The following is a 14,133-nucleotide window of genomic DNA, read 5'->3' as shown; positions in this document are numbered from 1 at the left end:
ATATTATGAATTTCACTATAAAAAAAAAACATACATTTCTTGGGGTTGCTTAGCAGTTGCTCGGCCAATTGTTGGTGTTGCTGTAGCAACTGCAAGCTACCGCCTGGCGCCGCCCCTACATGCACGTGTATGCATGCGCGAGTCATAGTGAGTGTCTGCATTTTGGGGGGGGCGCCAGCTAAAATCTTGCCTAGGGCAGCAAATTGGTCAGGGCCGGCACTGTGCGCCCTTATGCAATTTATTTTTAACTGTGTAATAAAGTTAATTATTCATAATGTTAAAGTTCCTTATTTTTAAACTGAAACTTGCACTACTGTTCAAAATAAATAAAAAACAAATCTAGAATTATGTATTTGGGACTTTTTTTTTGCTTTTTCTTGTTGTACCGAACCCGTACCGAACCGTGACCCCCAAACCAAGGTACATACCGAACCTTGAATTCTGTGAACTGTTACACCCCTAGTCACTTTATTTGACTAAATGTGTTTACTTATACATTTAATAGGTTTACACCTTCTGTCCATATGTGCTTTTTATTTAAAACATGTTTGATTAACTTTTGGTTCACATTTCAATAAATTGTATTTGCACTCCTTTTGTCCATTATTCTTACTGAAAATGTTAGATTACACATTCAAATCTGACTGAAGATTGGCCCAATTTATTTGTGACGTTGCAAACTCTGCGGTACAAGGCACAAGTGAGGCAAATAGAAATAATCAGCTGATGGAGTGTAGATGTGGAAATAGGTGCATTCGATCAGCTGACTGTGTTTTCACAATAAAAGTAGTTTCTTAGTGAATGTCCTGTACTGGTCTTAAATCTTATAACATCAGCTTTTAATTTTCCTCTTGGATGTTCTTCTTGACCCTCAGAGAAGGAGAAAATGTTGAGTCGTGTCTTTCAGGCATGTCCTTTCCTAACAAAAATGACAGGAAACATAAAAAATATTATTGCAGAACAAGTGTGTTATTTATGAAAGCGGTATATTTGTGTGTGTTACGGTGAGTGACACATCACTAGGGCCACCAGGGTGGGTGGAAGGGGTCAGGAGGACGGGATTGTGCTGATAACCCAGGGGCACAGCGGAGGACCCGGAAGGGATCTCGGGCGGACAGCCCGGGGGCAAGGCAGACACCATGGAGGGGGTCTCGGGCGGACGGCCGGGGGGCAAGGCAGAGACCATGGAGGGGGTCTCGGGCGGACGGCCCGGGGGCAAGGCAGAGTCCATGGAGGGGCGAGGGCCACAGCGGGCGAACTCAGGGGGCCGAGCATGAGGGCGAAGGCAGCGGCAGGAAGAGTCAGGGGGCCGGGCCCGAGGGCGAGGACTGCGGCCGGGAAAGTCAGGGGGCCGGGCTCGAGGGCAAAGACCGCGGCTTCCAGGGCGCCGGGCTCGAGGGGGAAGACGCGGCTCTCAGGGGGCCGGGCTCGAGGGCGAAGACCGCGGCTCTCAGGGAGCCGGGCTCGAGGGTGAAGACCGCGGCTCTCAGGGGGCCGGGCTCGAGGGGGAAGGCGCGGCTCTCAGGGGGCCGGGCTCGAGGGCGAAGACCACGGCACTCAGGGGGCCGGGCTCGAGGGCAAAGACCGCGGCTCTCAGGGGGCCGGGCTCTCAGGGGGCCGGGCTCGAGGGCGAAGACCGCGGCTCTCAGGGGGCCGGGCTCGAGGGCGAAGACCGCGGCACTCAGGGGGCCGGGCTCAAGGGCGAAGACCGCGGCACTCAGGGGGCCGGGCTCGAAGGCGAAGACCGCGGCTCTCAGGGGGGCGGTCTCGAGGGCGAAGCAGGCGATGACGGAACAACTCCGGAGGACGGGCAGGAAGGCGCTGATGGGTCAGCTCCGGAGGCCGGGCAGGAACCGGAGCCGGTGGGACAGGCTTCGGCAGGATCTCCCACGGAAGAGTACCAGGAGTTGGCAGGACCCCCGGCGAGACAGGTGGCGGCGGGACCTCCAACGGAATACGACACGAGATTGGTAGGACTCTCAGCGGGACCTCCAATGGAACAGGACATAGGGTTGGCAGGACCCCCGGCAGAAAAGTAGTTGGCGGGGCCCCCAATGGGACAGGACATGGAGTTGGCAGGACCCCCAGCGGAAGAGTTGTCGGCAGGACCTCCAACGGCACAGGACATAGGGTTGGCAGGACCTCCGGCAGAAGAGTAGTCGGCGGAACCCCCAACGGGACAGGACATAGTGTTGGCAGGACCCCCGGCAGAAGAGTAGTCGGCGGGACCCCCAACGGGACAGGACATGGAGTCGGCGGGACCCCCAACGGGACAGGACATGGAGTCGGCGGGACCCCCAACGCGACAGGACATAGTGTTGGCAGGACCCCCGGCAGAAGAGTAGTCGGCGGGACCCCCAACGGACAGGACATGGAGTTGGCAGGACCCCCAGCGGAAGAGTAGTCGGCGGGACCCCCAACGGGACAGGACATGGAGCTGGCAGGACCCCCAGCGGAACCTCCAACGGCAATTCAGTAGGGACTTGAGTAGGGACTTGAGTAGGGACTAAAGAAGGGACTTGAGTTGGGACTAGAGAGGGGACTCGAGAAGGGACTAGAGGAGGGACTAGAGGAGGGACTAGAGGAGGGACTAGAGAAGGGACTAGAGAAGGGACTAGGGAAGTGACTAGAGGAGGCACTTGAGAAGGGACTTGAGAAGGGAATTTAGTAAGGACAAGAGAAGGGACTAGAGAAGGGACTTGAGTATGGACTAGAGGAGGGACTAGAGAAGGGAAGAGAGAAGGGACTTGGGAAGGGACTAGGGAAGGGACTAGATGAGGGACTAGGGAAGTGACTAGAGGAGGGACTGGAGAAGGGACTTGAGTAGGGACTGGAGAAGGGACTAGAGGAGGGACCATGGCCGCTGGGGCCAGAACTGGGGCCGGGACCATGGCTGCTGGGGCCAGAACTGGGTCTGGAACCATGGCCGCTGGGGCCAGAACTGGGTCCGGAACCATGGCTGCTGGGGCCAGAACTGGGTCTGGAACCATGGCTGCTGGGCCAGGACTGAGGCTGGAACCATGGCTGCTGGGCCAGAACTGGGGCCGGAACCATGGCCCTTGGGGATCGGGCAGCTAGCCTGGACTTGCGACTCCTTCTCTTAGGAGCCGTTTGGAGGCTCCGTGGACCTCCAAAAGGAACTGGGGCAAAAGCAAGGGTTGACTCCAGACGGAGCACACCGAGGCGTTTGGTGTCAGGTTGGGAATTGGGAGGCAGGGAGCTAGCATGCCTGGGGCTAGCAGGCCGGGAATCACACACAGAGAGGAAATTCAAAATCCAGCCAGGTAAGAATTTCACCAAGCCTGGTTTCTCCGTAGCCATCTGGCGCGCCTCTGCCAGAGCAGCCTCTCGCTGCTGAACCCCGGATGCTCCCCTCCATCGATCAGAGCAGTAACCCAAAGAAAAGGAAAAATCCAATAATTCCTGCTCAAATGGATCTGCTTGGACCATCCTTGGTTGGTTGGTTCTGTTACGGTAGAGTGAAGCAAGCAGGACCCAAAAGCAGATAATACTGATAATACCTTTATTTCAAGGATAAGAATAAAAATCGGACAAACAGAACACTCCCCGGTGAACTCAGTCACCAACAAAAGACGAACCAACCCTGAACACAGGAAGAGACAAGACTAAATACAGGGGTAATCACGAGACGAGAAACAGCCGGGCAGGGGAGGAGAAACACAAGGGCAACAGGTAAACACACTCAGACAATTAGACACACCAGGGAAACTAACGACAGGGAGGAAAAACACAGGGAGAGGGACCAGACAATACACAAGGAGGAAAACATGACAAGGAGAACCGAACAGCAAAATAAACCCAATACAAGACACAAAACTAAAAACGTGACATAACACAAGAATCGTGACAGTGTGTTTAGGGGCTGTAGATATAATTATTTTTTAATTGTAATGTTTTTTTTTATCAGATTATGAATCAACAGTATGAAATTCATCAACATTGAAATATATTGTATTATCAAAAATAATATTTAACTGTTATCAAAACTTAGTGCAACTGTAGAAGCTTGCTCTGTTGTCTCACTGAAAGAATAACTTTTACCACGTTTTTTACAGACAATATTCAGAGACAAATAGTAGCAGTTCTCACTATGTGTTGAATATCTTTGCCTTCAATACATTAAATTAGAAAGCTGACAAAGTCATATTGCTTGTTAACATCTAAATGTAACTTTTTGAATGGAAAAACCCCTCAACTTAACTGATGTGTCAATACTTCATTCATTTAAACCAATATCTTTCTTGATTCTTTGTACAGTGTGAAAAAAATAGTCTTTATACCTGTGCTGGAGTTCACTGCTGTGAGGAGTCCAGTTCTGTCTCTCACTCTCTGGTCCAGCCTGTCTGCATCACCTGGAAACTTTGAACAAACAGATATATATGTAAAGTACCATGTGTACAAACAATATCACTTATTCTCTTCTGTTGAACAAGGATTTTGTATTGTCCGAGTCAGGGTCCTTTTTATTTTACTGTAACTTTGGAAGTTGGATTACCAATGCTTACTGTTTATTTGATACCAATTTGGTAATGCAATTAATAAAAACAACAAGGTTTGGGTTCGTTCTTCAGATGACTGTGACGTTAACGTGTAAGCTCAATAATGAACTCCAGCTCAACCAACCATATTGTAATATCTAAGTAATCATCTTGAAATATGACATTAATAATTGTAATATACACACATCTTATTGTGAGGTTGATTTCACATACACTACTTCGACATTAGCTTACTTGAGCATAGCCAATTTAAATTAACCTCAGCGATGCATACAGTTCCTACCTACATAATAAAATATCTCTCTAAGTTACAAGGATGACCCTATTTTATCAACCTCAAACAGAAGCTGTTTGTTCTACAGTATTATCCCACTTAACGCTTAACACTTGTCTATTTCGTTTTAACCTTTATATACAGTCTATGGTTTTAACTTGGAGGCTACGATTAGCATCGTTAGCACCGATGTAGCTACCACTCGCTTACACGCTAACCAAAGCCTTAACATTCATTACGTACACACATAAATAAAGTACTCAAATTTCACTTACCGCAAAACCGCATTCATGCACCGTCTGTTTTAACGAGTCACAATAGTCCGATATAAGTGTAACAGTGTAAATAATGAATGTTTGTTTTATTACATCCTGTTAAACTGGGACTCCAGCCATAGTTTTTTCATTTTATTTTATTTTGAAAAGCCGCAGCCGCTAGCTAGTGTTGCGCTGAATGTGGTGCATTTTGGGAATCCGTCAGTGTTAGAGGATTCTTAGCTTTGGGTGAGTTGTTGCTCTGTTCACTCAGTTGTAAATATAATAATAATTGTGATCTACGTGTACTATTCTGTGTATAATCTATCTGCATTTATTGGTTATATTTTATGTTTAGCTAAATGTCTTTAGATTCCGTAGTGTATCACTTTTTTAAATAATTGTACATAAACTGAGAGTGAGCCGTTTTCCAGCGAACTAGTTAGCCGCTAACGTCTTGTAGTGCATGTGGCATTTACGTCACCGATGTGAAACTTTCCTTTGTAGAGCAACATCTCACTGTACTGTGGCTAAACTGTGGATCTGTGTGTCTATTCCATGGTTTGCAGGTATGTTTATTTTGAGCTGTTAATTTTTTTTATTGAATACTGTTCATCTAAGTCATTTGATTAATCTTTATTGTCACAATTACAAACCAAATTGTTTTATGTTTGTAATAAATGTTATTGGGTTTCTTTATATTTGTATTTAGAATCCTTTTTCTCCAAACAAATGATACCACTATACGATCACTGTAAGAGTGTTAGAGGATTCTTAGCTTTGGAATAAAAGCTGATTGATATCTCAAACTGACTCCGGTGAAGTACAAGAAAGCAACAGCAAAGCAGGACCCAAGTGTCACATAAGCATGAAGAACAAACAAACACGGCCGGTGTCAAGTTGTTTCCCTGGATGTACTGAGCAGGCAGAGTCCCTGTAGCTTCACGGAGCAGCTAGCAGAGAGACAAGAAGCTAACAGCAGCAGTCACTTGACAGAGCTGTCACTCAATGTGACCACGCCCTAATTTATGCAAAAACCTTAAGACCTAATATAAATAAAAGGGTCATGTTATAAAACAATTCACTCAACAATTCCTAATCATGAAGGTGGAATCTAACTATATCCCGAGTATTTTGTATTAGGGGTAGAAACATGTTTATTTCTGCTGTAAAGTTAGGCATTTTAACATGGGGGTCTATGGAAATTGATCTTTTCTGCAGTCATCGCCTATCGGCCAATAGATGTGGCACTTCCTTATTGGCGTCCCGGCTCTGCCCCAGAATAGGCTGTGGGAAGAGAAAAGTTCTGCAGGCAATCCTAAAAGAAACAAAAAATGTAATTCCTAATAATGGTGGCGTAAAACGAACCCTACTGTCTTGAATATCAAATTAGTTTAATTTCTGATATATTATATATTTATACAGTCAATGCATTATTTTATTGTCTTTTTTGACGTTGGCGTCTGCGCTATTGGGTTATTTGGTAGCAATTTGAAGGTCAGTAGTTAATGACACATCAGGCTTAGTTTATCAAGCTCCACATTTGTGGAATCAGCTTCCAGTTTGTGTTCGGGCGGCAGACACCCTATCTGTTTTTAAGAGTGCGCTTAAGACCTTCCTTTTTGATAAAGCTTATAGTTAGGGATGATTATATGCAGCCCCTAGTTTTGCTGCTATAGGCTTAGTTTGTCGGGGACACCTTACTTCTTCCTTCTCTCTGTCTATACCTGTGTACTCTCATGTTCCGAATAACCCAGCTTCCCCAAATTTCTTTTTGGTGTCTATCTACGCCAGGATCCGGAGTCATGGCTGATCGTGTTGCTGTGGTCCTGAGTCCTGGATCGCAAGCCCTGGATCTTGAGTCGTGGCTGTGCCTGTTGCTGCGGTCCTGAGTCCTGGATCGCGAGCCCTGGATCTTGAGTCGTGGCTGTGCGTGTGGTCCTGGATCATGAGTCCTGGATGAATATATCCTCGTGGATTCGTCTTATTATTATAGACACATGCATTTCCAAACATTTGGACTACTTATGTTGCAAATGTATTATCTTTTCAATTTACACACGGTATCTATTGCACGTCTGTCCGTCCTGGGAGAAGGATCCCTCCTCTGTTGCTCTCCCTGAGGTTTCTCCCATTTTCCCCTTTAAACTGTGGGTTTTCTCTGGAAGTTTTTCCTTGTACGATGTGAGGGTCTAAGGACAGAGAGTGTCGTATTGCCATACTGATATTCTGTAAAAACTGTGAAGTCCACTGAGACAAATGTAACATTTGTGATATTGGGCTATATAAATAAACATTGATTGATTGATTGATTGATTGATTGATTGATTGATTGATTGATTGATTGATTGATTGATTGATTGAGTTAGAATTCAAACATTGGTACCCTTCACGGTAACACTTTTTGTTAGTGCGATAGACAATAAGACATGTTTAAAGTATTTGTTGATTGTTATGTGTGTACCTGCCTAGATGGAAATTAGGCTTTAGCCATATTCTTTCATATAGCATATTTTCTCTCTTTGAGATTAAAGTATTGTATGCATTGTCCTTGTTCAATAAAGACTAAGATAAAGAACATGACATATTAAAGTAAAACAAAAACATACTATCATCCATATTATCACAAATATAGACAGGAAAACATGACTTGCTTTGTTGAACTTGTATCATTTCCAACCCTTTATAATTGTGCGAGAAAATCGTCCTGAACCTGACTGAAGAGCAGAAGTCAGCAAAATGTCAGTTCTGATTGTAACACCCTTATCTTTTACTGAATTATTTCCAATATTACATTGTAACTCTTGAATTCTTCCAGAAGGATAACATTATCTGCTGGACTGAAGGGCGCATAGCAGTATGACTCCATTCTTTAGCCTTTTTTTTAAGCTTTATAAAACGATTCCAAACAAGTCCAATTTTTTCTCAAATGTATAGCTTATTAGCTGTTTTTTGGTTTGATCTAAGCCAAAGTCAAAGTCTCTCTTTCTAAAACTGGCCCCTTTCAGATCACATGATGAAAATGACCAAAGACACAGGAGCAGGTATAGACATGTTATCTACTTATTGTTATCTACTGTGTGCGCTTGGGGCAGCTTTACTCTATCTGGGTTGCTGACCTTGCTTTTTTAGCATCATCATGTTTACAAAATTGAATGGAGACCCTAGCTGTCTACCTTTGTGTATTTGTCAAGCTATATTTAAAACTAATCTAATGTTGTATGGCTTTTTAAGCTAAGACGTCTAACCAAGAAGACTTTCTAATACTTTACAGGATAAAATGTAATTAAAACCTTAGTGTTACAAATGAAAAACATGACCCAGACAGATAACAGTGGGGTAGTGTGATTAACACAGCAGGGCTCCTTAAGGGATGTGATTAAATGAGGTAAAGAGTCGGCATGAAAATAGAAGAAGGAATCCAGATTTAAAGGTCAGAGAGGAGGGAAAATGAAGAAGGAGATACTGACCTAAAATTGAAAGAGGGCCAAACTCATGGTCTTCACAATGCCAGAGAAGTAAAACCCTACGGAGCATGACCACCAGATCAAACTTTGGCCCTTTGAGGCTGAAAAGACTTAGTGCGACCTAGATAAGCAGGAGACAAACAGACATCTTGTCTCTATTCCATGCCAAGGCTTTCAGGGGGCGTTTGTAAATTAAATGCATTGAAAAAAATACAGTAAATATGACAAATACTATATTCAAACTTAACCTCGCTCCATTGTGGAGATATTCCCGCGAGAGTGCGGAAAACTGAAATGTATTTATTTTTTTCAAATGTGAAATTTTACCAATATACTCACGGACCACTAGGGGGGCGCTCACGAACCACCAGTGGTCCGCGGACCACACTTTGAGAAGCACTGGTCTAAGATATTCTAAAAGATAATATTTGAAGACATTAAAAAAAAAGTCATGGTCAGGTATAAAAGTCATGGCTCGCCACTGGAAATACCAGAGTGTAGGAATACTCTGTTACAAGTAAAAGTCCTGCATTACAAAAGTTACTCAAGTAAAAGTACCAAAGTGTTAGCATAAAAATATAGTTAAAGAGCATCTTGCAGGTTTTTATTTTTTCTACATTTATGCTTAAACTTGCTTGAAAATTACAATTAAAAAACTGAATGCAGGATTTGATATGTTTTACGAGACATAAGGGCAGGAATTCAGAGGGAAAGGAGCAATTTTGAGCTCTGCTCTTAAAAACGGCTTTTTTTTAAGGTCATACGTCAAACGCGTCATATTACATCACACAGGGGACACATCTCCGCTCTCTGACTGCGGGTATAGTAGAGTTGCGTTGAGTAGAGCGGTTGTGTTTCAGTGAGCTGGTATTTTTCGGTAGTTTTACATTGTATTTCACCATTTGTAATCATGGTGCAGTATTGTGTTTGTGCAGGTTGCACAAATACCAGCCTGTCAGGACATCGAGACCACAGTAAAAAGGACCGGAGCTAGCGTTCGTTCCTGGGTGCGTTGTGCATCCACCTCCCTGCAGCACATACTCTCCACAGCTTTATCAGTAAACCGTATTACTTCTCTCTCCCCCCCCCCCCCCTTCGCTGCTCTATCTCTCTCCCCTCCGGTACACGGCACCGTAAGACTAGTGTGGAGTTGCATTAGGTAACGCTTTGGTGGCTGTACTGCTCCAGCCATCTCCTTTGTGTTTGTTTGTTTCCCCCTGTCTGTGTTGTTTGTGTGTGCGTGGTGGCTGTCACTCCCGGCTCCCGGCTCAACCTCCACTCACCTGCTGCAATCAGCTGTGCACCCTCCCCAACTACACACCTGCTTTCCATCAAACCATTTACAACGGCATATCAACGGAGGCTCCACAACCTTTCTCCGCCAGATCGTCAAGTATCAGCCGTATCTCGCGTCTCTCCTCCGGTACACAGCACCGTAGTGTGGAGTTACATTAGGTAACGCGAGATACGGCTGATACTTGCGCATTCGTTTCTGTTATGGATCAGTATCAACAGTGCTGCCAGTAAAGTTACTATATTATCAATGCTACTTTAGTTATAGCCTGATATATGATAGCTAACTTTACAATGTTGTGATGTGACGTTAGCTAACATTCTGTAGCTAACGCCGGTCACTCACCAAGATAGCTGCCCAGTTCTCCACTGGTTCTCCTCACACCACAGCTCAATTTCTCTCCGATGGCCGTTATTTCTTCTAATCCTTGGCTGCTCCTGGTCTCTTGGACGCCTGGCAGGCTCATAATTATAAGGTTGTGGTCCGTCATATTCATGTTCAACTTCTTCTGTGTCTTCTGTGTCGAAACTAGCATTGGGATCCATGTTTATTAATACGTTACACCTGCCGCTCTCCCCCTTGTGTCCCCCGTGTTACGTCACACGCGGAAGGTCACGTGCCGAGGCTTTTTTATGCGGAAGTGAACATTTCTTACAAAAACGACGCCAGATGTCACTGTTGTGTATATTTCTGTATATTCTTTTGAAAATCTAGTGTATTCATCATTTTCCTACACATTTATTTACAGGTGTCTTAAACCTGGAAGTTGCTCTTTAACTTATCATTAGTAGATATTTTGTGCATACAAAGACAATAATACGTAGCAAAAAATAGTAGGCTACTAATATTAAAGCATTTAAAAAAGAATTTTATGACTATTGTTTCAAATAAAAAAATTATATAATATTTAAAACAACAAAAAATATGTGAGAAACTGAGAGTACAGTTACAGTAAATATGACAAATACTATATTCACACTGTTCCCATATACTTTCAATGAAATAAGCGAAAACTATATGACAAACTTTTAGCTAGGGGCTTTCAGGACCCCTGTTGATATTAAACCTTGGTCAGGCAGGCAGATATTACATTCTGGATATGCTAAAATAAATCAGACATTTAAACATTGACTCCACAGTCCCTTCGCTTGGCTTACCGATAATAAGAGGTGGAGTACTGTTGCTCGGTATTATGGATTTAGCGTTTGGCGGGAACACGACGTTGATTATCCAGAAGCCGGAGGCGTGATGGAGCCCCAGCAGGAAGAAGAGCAGCAGCCCTGAGCAGAGCCGAGCAGCCGGCCCCATGGTTCCTTAGACTGCGTGTGGGACTGCGCGGTGCTGGGTGTCGGTGTGAGTGTGTGCTGGAGGCGGGGAGCTGGCGGACCAGTGTAAAGGTTATATTCCCTGGACGACTTGGAAAAAACGACAGAACATTTCTGTTATGCTTGGCTCTCAAACGCGATGATGAATCAAGCTGTCAGAACCAGAACACACATGTAGGAGGCAGCAGTCACAGGGACAAATACAACGTGTCACGTTGCCCATTGCCCTATGGATTCTCCCCAATCCCACCAATGTATTTACACAATAGAATGTCAATGACTGACCAAGAGAGAATGCGTCATTTTTCTGAGACAAGAAATCAATTTGTTTCTACGAAAAATAATTCAATTGTGTTAAGTGTTCCTTTAAAAAGACATGTTGTTTTGCCTCTCTTGGGATTATTATTAATTATACTTTATTAAATTAAAAGACACACCGGCAAAGGTAAACTGTTTTAATTTCATTTTTTTTTAAAGTTGAATTTACATGTGTAGATTGGTGGAATTTACTCAAACTGTTCTTATGAACAATTTTGAGGTACTTGTACTTCCCTGGAGAGTTTTCAAACTATAATACTTTTTACTTTAATACATTTTGGAGGCAATTCTGACTTTTTAAACCACTACATTTATTTTCCAAATGTTGTTACTACGTTGTCACGATGTATGTATAATAGAGAATATAGATTAACAAATACATTATTATGTATTATTATGGGTCAAGTTACCCAGCAGTATATCACATAATTGTAATAATCCCCCCTTTACCAAGTGCAACAAATGCATACCAATGTATAGTAAAAAAAATACAATCTTTTTTATTATTTTTTACTTTTTGTACCTAAAGTATATTTTGATGCCATTACTTTTGTACTTTTACTTGAGTATACAATTTTGAATGTAGGACATTTACAGAGTACATTACACTGTAGTATTGTTACTTTTACTTAAAGGTGGGGTAGGTAATTTTATTCTGTACACTGATCTATTCACATATGGAAACCTCAATGATCTTCAGCCATTGAAATCACATGTTTTACTGATATTTTCGACATGCCTTTTCTATGTTTTTTGTTTTTTTTACAAACTATACAATTAAAGGTGCACTGTCGGAAATAAAGGAACAGTACAGGTACATTTGTGTTCTTTAAAGTGGACCTATCATGCTATATTTGAATAATATATTGTATAGGGCCATACCTATTTTATATATAAAACATGTCTGTGAATTTATTTTTTCAAAATACCAAACAGATAATGCATTTTAGCCATGCCTCATTTCGCTCTATTTGCTCTATTCCAGCCCTGTCTTCACAAGGGCTGATTCTGTAGCAAATGAGCTGCAGCTGACCACGCCCCCCTGCAAAGGAGGGGGGCGAGGCACGAGCGTCATGTTACCATGCTGTTACCATGCCACGCAACCTCTCATTCCCCTGATAGGTGGAGAGTTGCCCATATAGGCGGAGCCGGAGCACCCCGTTTCTGACGTCAGAACAATTACAAATCTGTATCAGTCTGTATCAGATCTGTTGCAGCCCCGTTTTTAGAGATTTGGGTATGGAGGAAAAGAGGGAGAGTTGTCTTTTCTGACACTTGGTGAGTTCCCTGACACACCGGGGACACATATTCATGTATAAAAGACGTACAAAGGTGCATTTTGCATGATAGGTCCCCTTTAAGGTACAAAATATACAAATGTACCCTTAAAGGTACAATCATGCTCCTGTATGGAACTAATAAGTACCTTTTTCAAGTATAAGGTACGCATGAAATATGTTTTGCGGAAAAGTAAGTGTACCCTTCACATAGTGAATGCCTATAGGTTAGCCTGCAGTGGCTCTGCTGACTTTATTAAGTTTTTATATTTGTTCAGGGTTGAAAGTAACCATGTAGATCACCAATAAGTGGACAGTTTATCAAAAATAGCGGTCTGTTTGTAATTATTTCGGGTATTTGAACGTATACGCTCCTTGTTGAAACATGGTAGACTGCTCCACACAGCTCTGTTGCAAATACCTTGCGGTTTAAAAACAATTCTATTTCACTAATTTCATGAATTATATGTGATAATAAACTTGGTTTAATTTAATTGTAATTATTATTGCTGTGCTTCGCTGAGAAATATACGTTAATGTTACACAACACCTGATTGGTTAAGAGAGCTGAGAGCGGGAGATAATCTAATGGTCAAATTTGGCCAGACTCAAGACTCCGTCTTTTCAAAAGACCTCCGTGTTACATGTTACATGTAACGAGTGTTGGGCAAGTTACTTTTAAAAAGTAACTAGTAATAGTTATAGTTACTGCTCTCAAAAGTAACTAGTTACTTTATTAGTTACTAGATTATAAAAGTAACTAGTAACAAGTTACTTTACTTTACTTTAAAAATAATAACAATAAAAATACAAGTTTTTGTGTTGTTTTTTGCTGACTAGTTCTCTGAAGGCAACAGACTCGACCGTTGCGATGGACAGCATGTCCTTAACAACCTACCTGGAAATCTATTTAGTTGACTCTGGGTGACATGTGGCGATTTGAAAGAATAGTTTTTTGGCTGTTTAGATGGTGTTGCTCCATCTGGGTCACTGCCGGTGGTTGAGAAGGTGGGGTCTTTGGCGACTAATTTTATAGCCCCATGCACATTAGTTAGGTGCTTCAGGAGATTGGCATTGTTGTTATTCGATGTGGACAATGCTTCCTGTCCTGCACACAGTTTACATTTGACCGTAATATTTTTTGCGTGCTTTATCCCCACAAATTGAAAATAGTGGTTATATTTCCAAGTTGTAAATGCGCTGCTGCTCTCGCTGATACTTGCATCTGCCATTGTGTGTGTGTGTGCTGGTGGTGAGCGTTGCCGTGTGTGTGTGTGTGTGTGTGTGTGTGTGTGTGTGTGTGTGTGTGTGTGTGTGTGTGTGTGTGTGTGTGTGTGTGTGTGTGTGTGTGTGTGTGTGTGTGTGTGTGTGTGTGTGTGTGTGTGTGTGTGTGTGTGTGTGTGT

At 43.1% G+C, this 14,133-nt stretch overlaps 1 protein-coding gene across 1 annotated transcript in view; it reads right to left on the bottom strand.

The window, feature by feature from the left end:
* Nucleotides 1-11,378, bottom strand: part of LOC307041940 (phosphatidylcholine-sterol acyltransferase-like) — a 229,100-nt gene extending 217,722 nt beyond the window's left edge. Inside the window, exons 1-2 of the mRNA XM_079685550.1 lie at nucleotides 10,967-11,378; nucleotides 10,155-10,337 (exon numbers count right to left, since the gene is read on the bottom strand). Of these exons, the coding sequence (XP_079541676.1) occupies nucleotides 10,155-10,337; nucleotides 10,967-11,117 (334 nt within the window). The 5' untranslated portion in view covers nucleotides 11,118-11,378. The remainder of the gene's footprint in view (nucleotides 1-10,154; nucleotides 10,338-10,966) is intronic.
* Nucleotides 11,379-14,133: the final 2,755 nt, after the last annotated feature.

This window comes from Notothenia rossii, assembly GCF_949606895.1.
Source record: "Notothenia rossii genome assembly, chromosome: 5".
In the NCBI taxonomy this organism is placed as follows: domain Eukaryota; kingdom Metazoa; phylum Chordata; class Actinopteri; order Perciformes; family Nototheniidae; genus Notothenia; species Notothenia rossii.
This window is presented reverse-complemented; position numbering and strand designations above follow the sequence as displayed.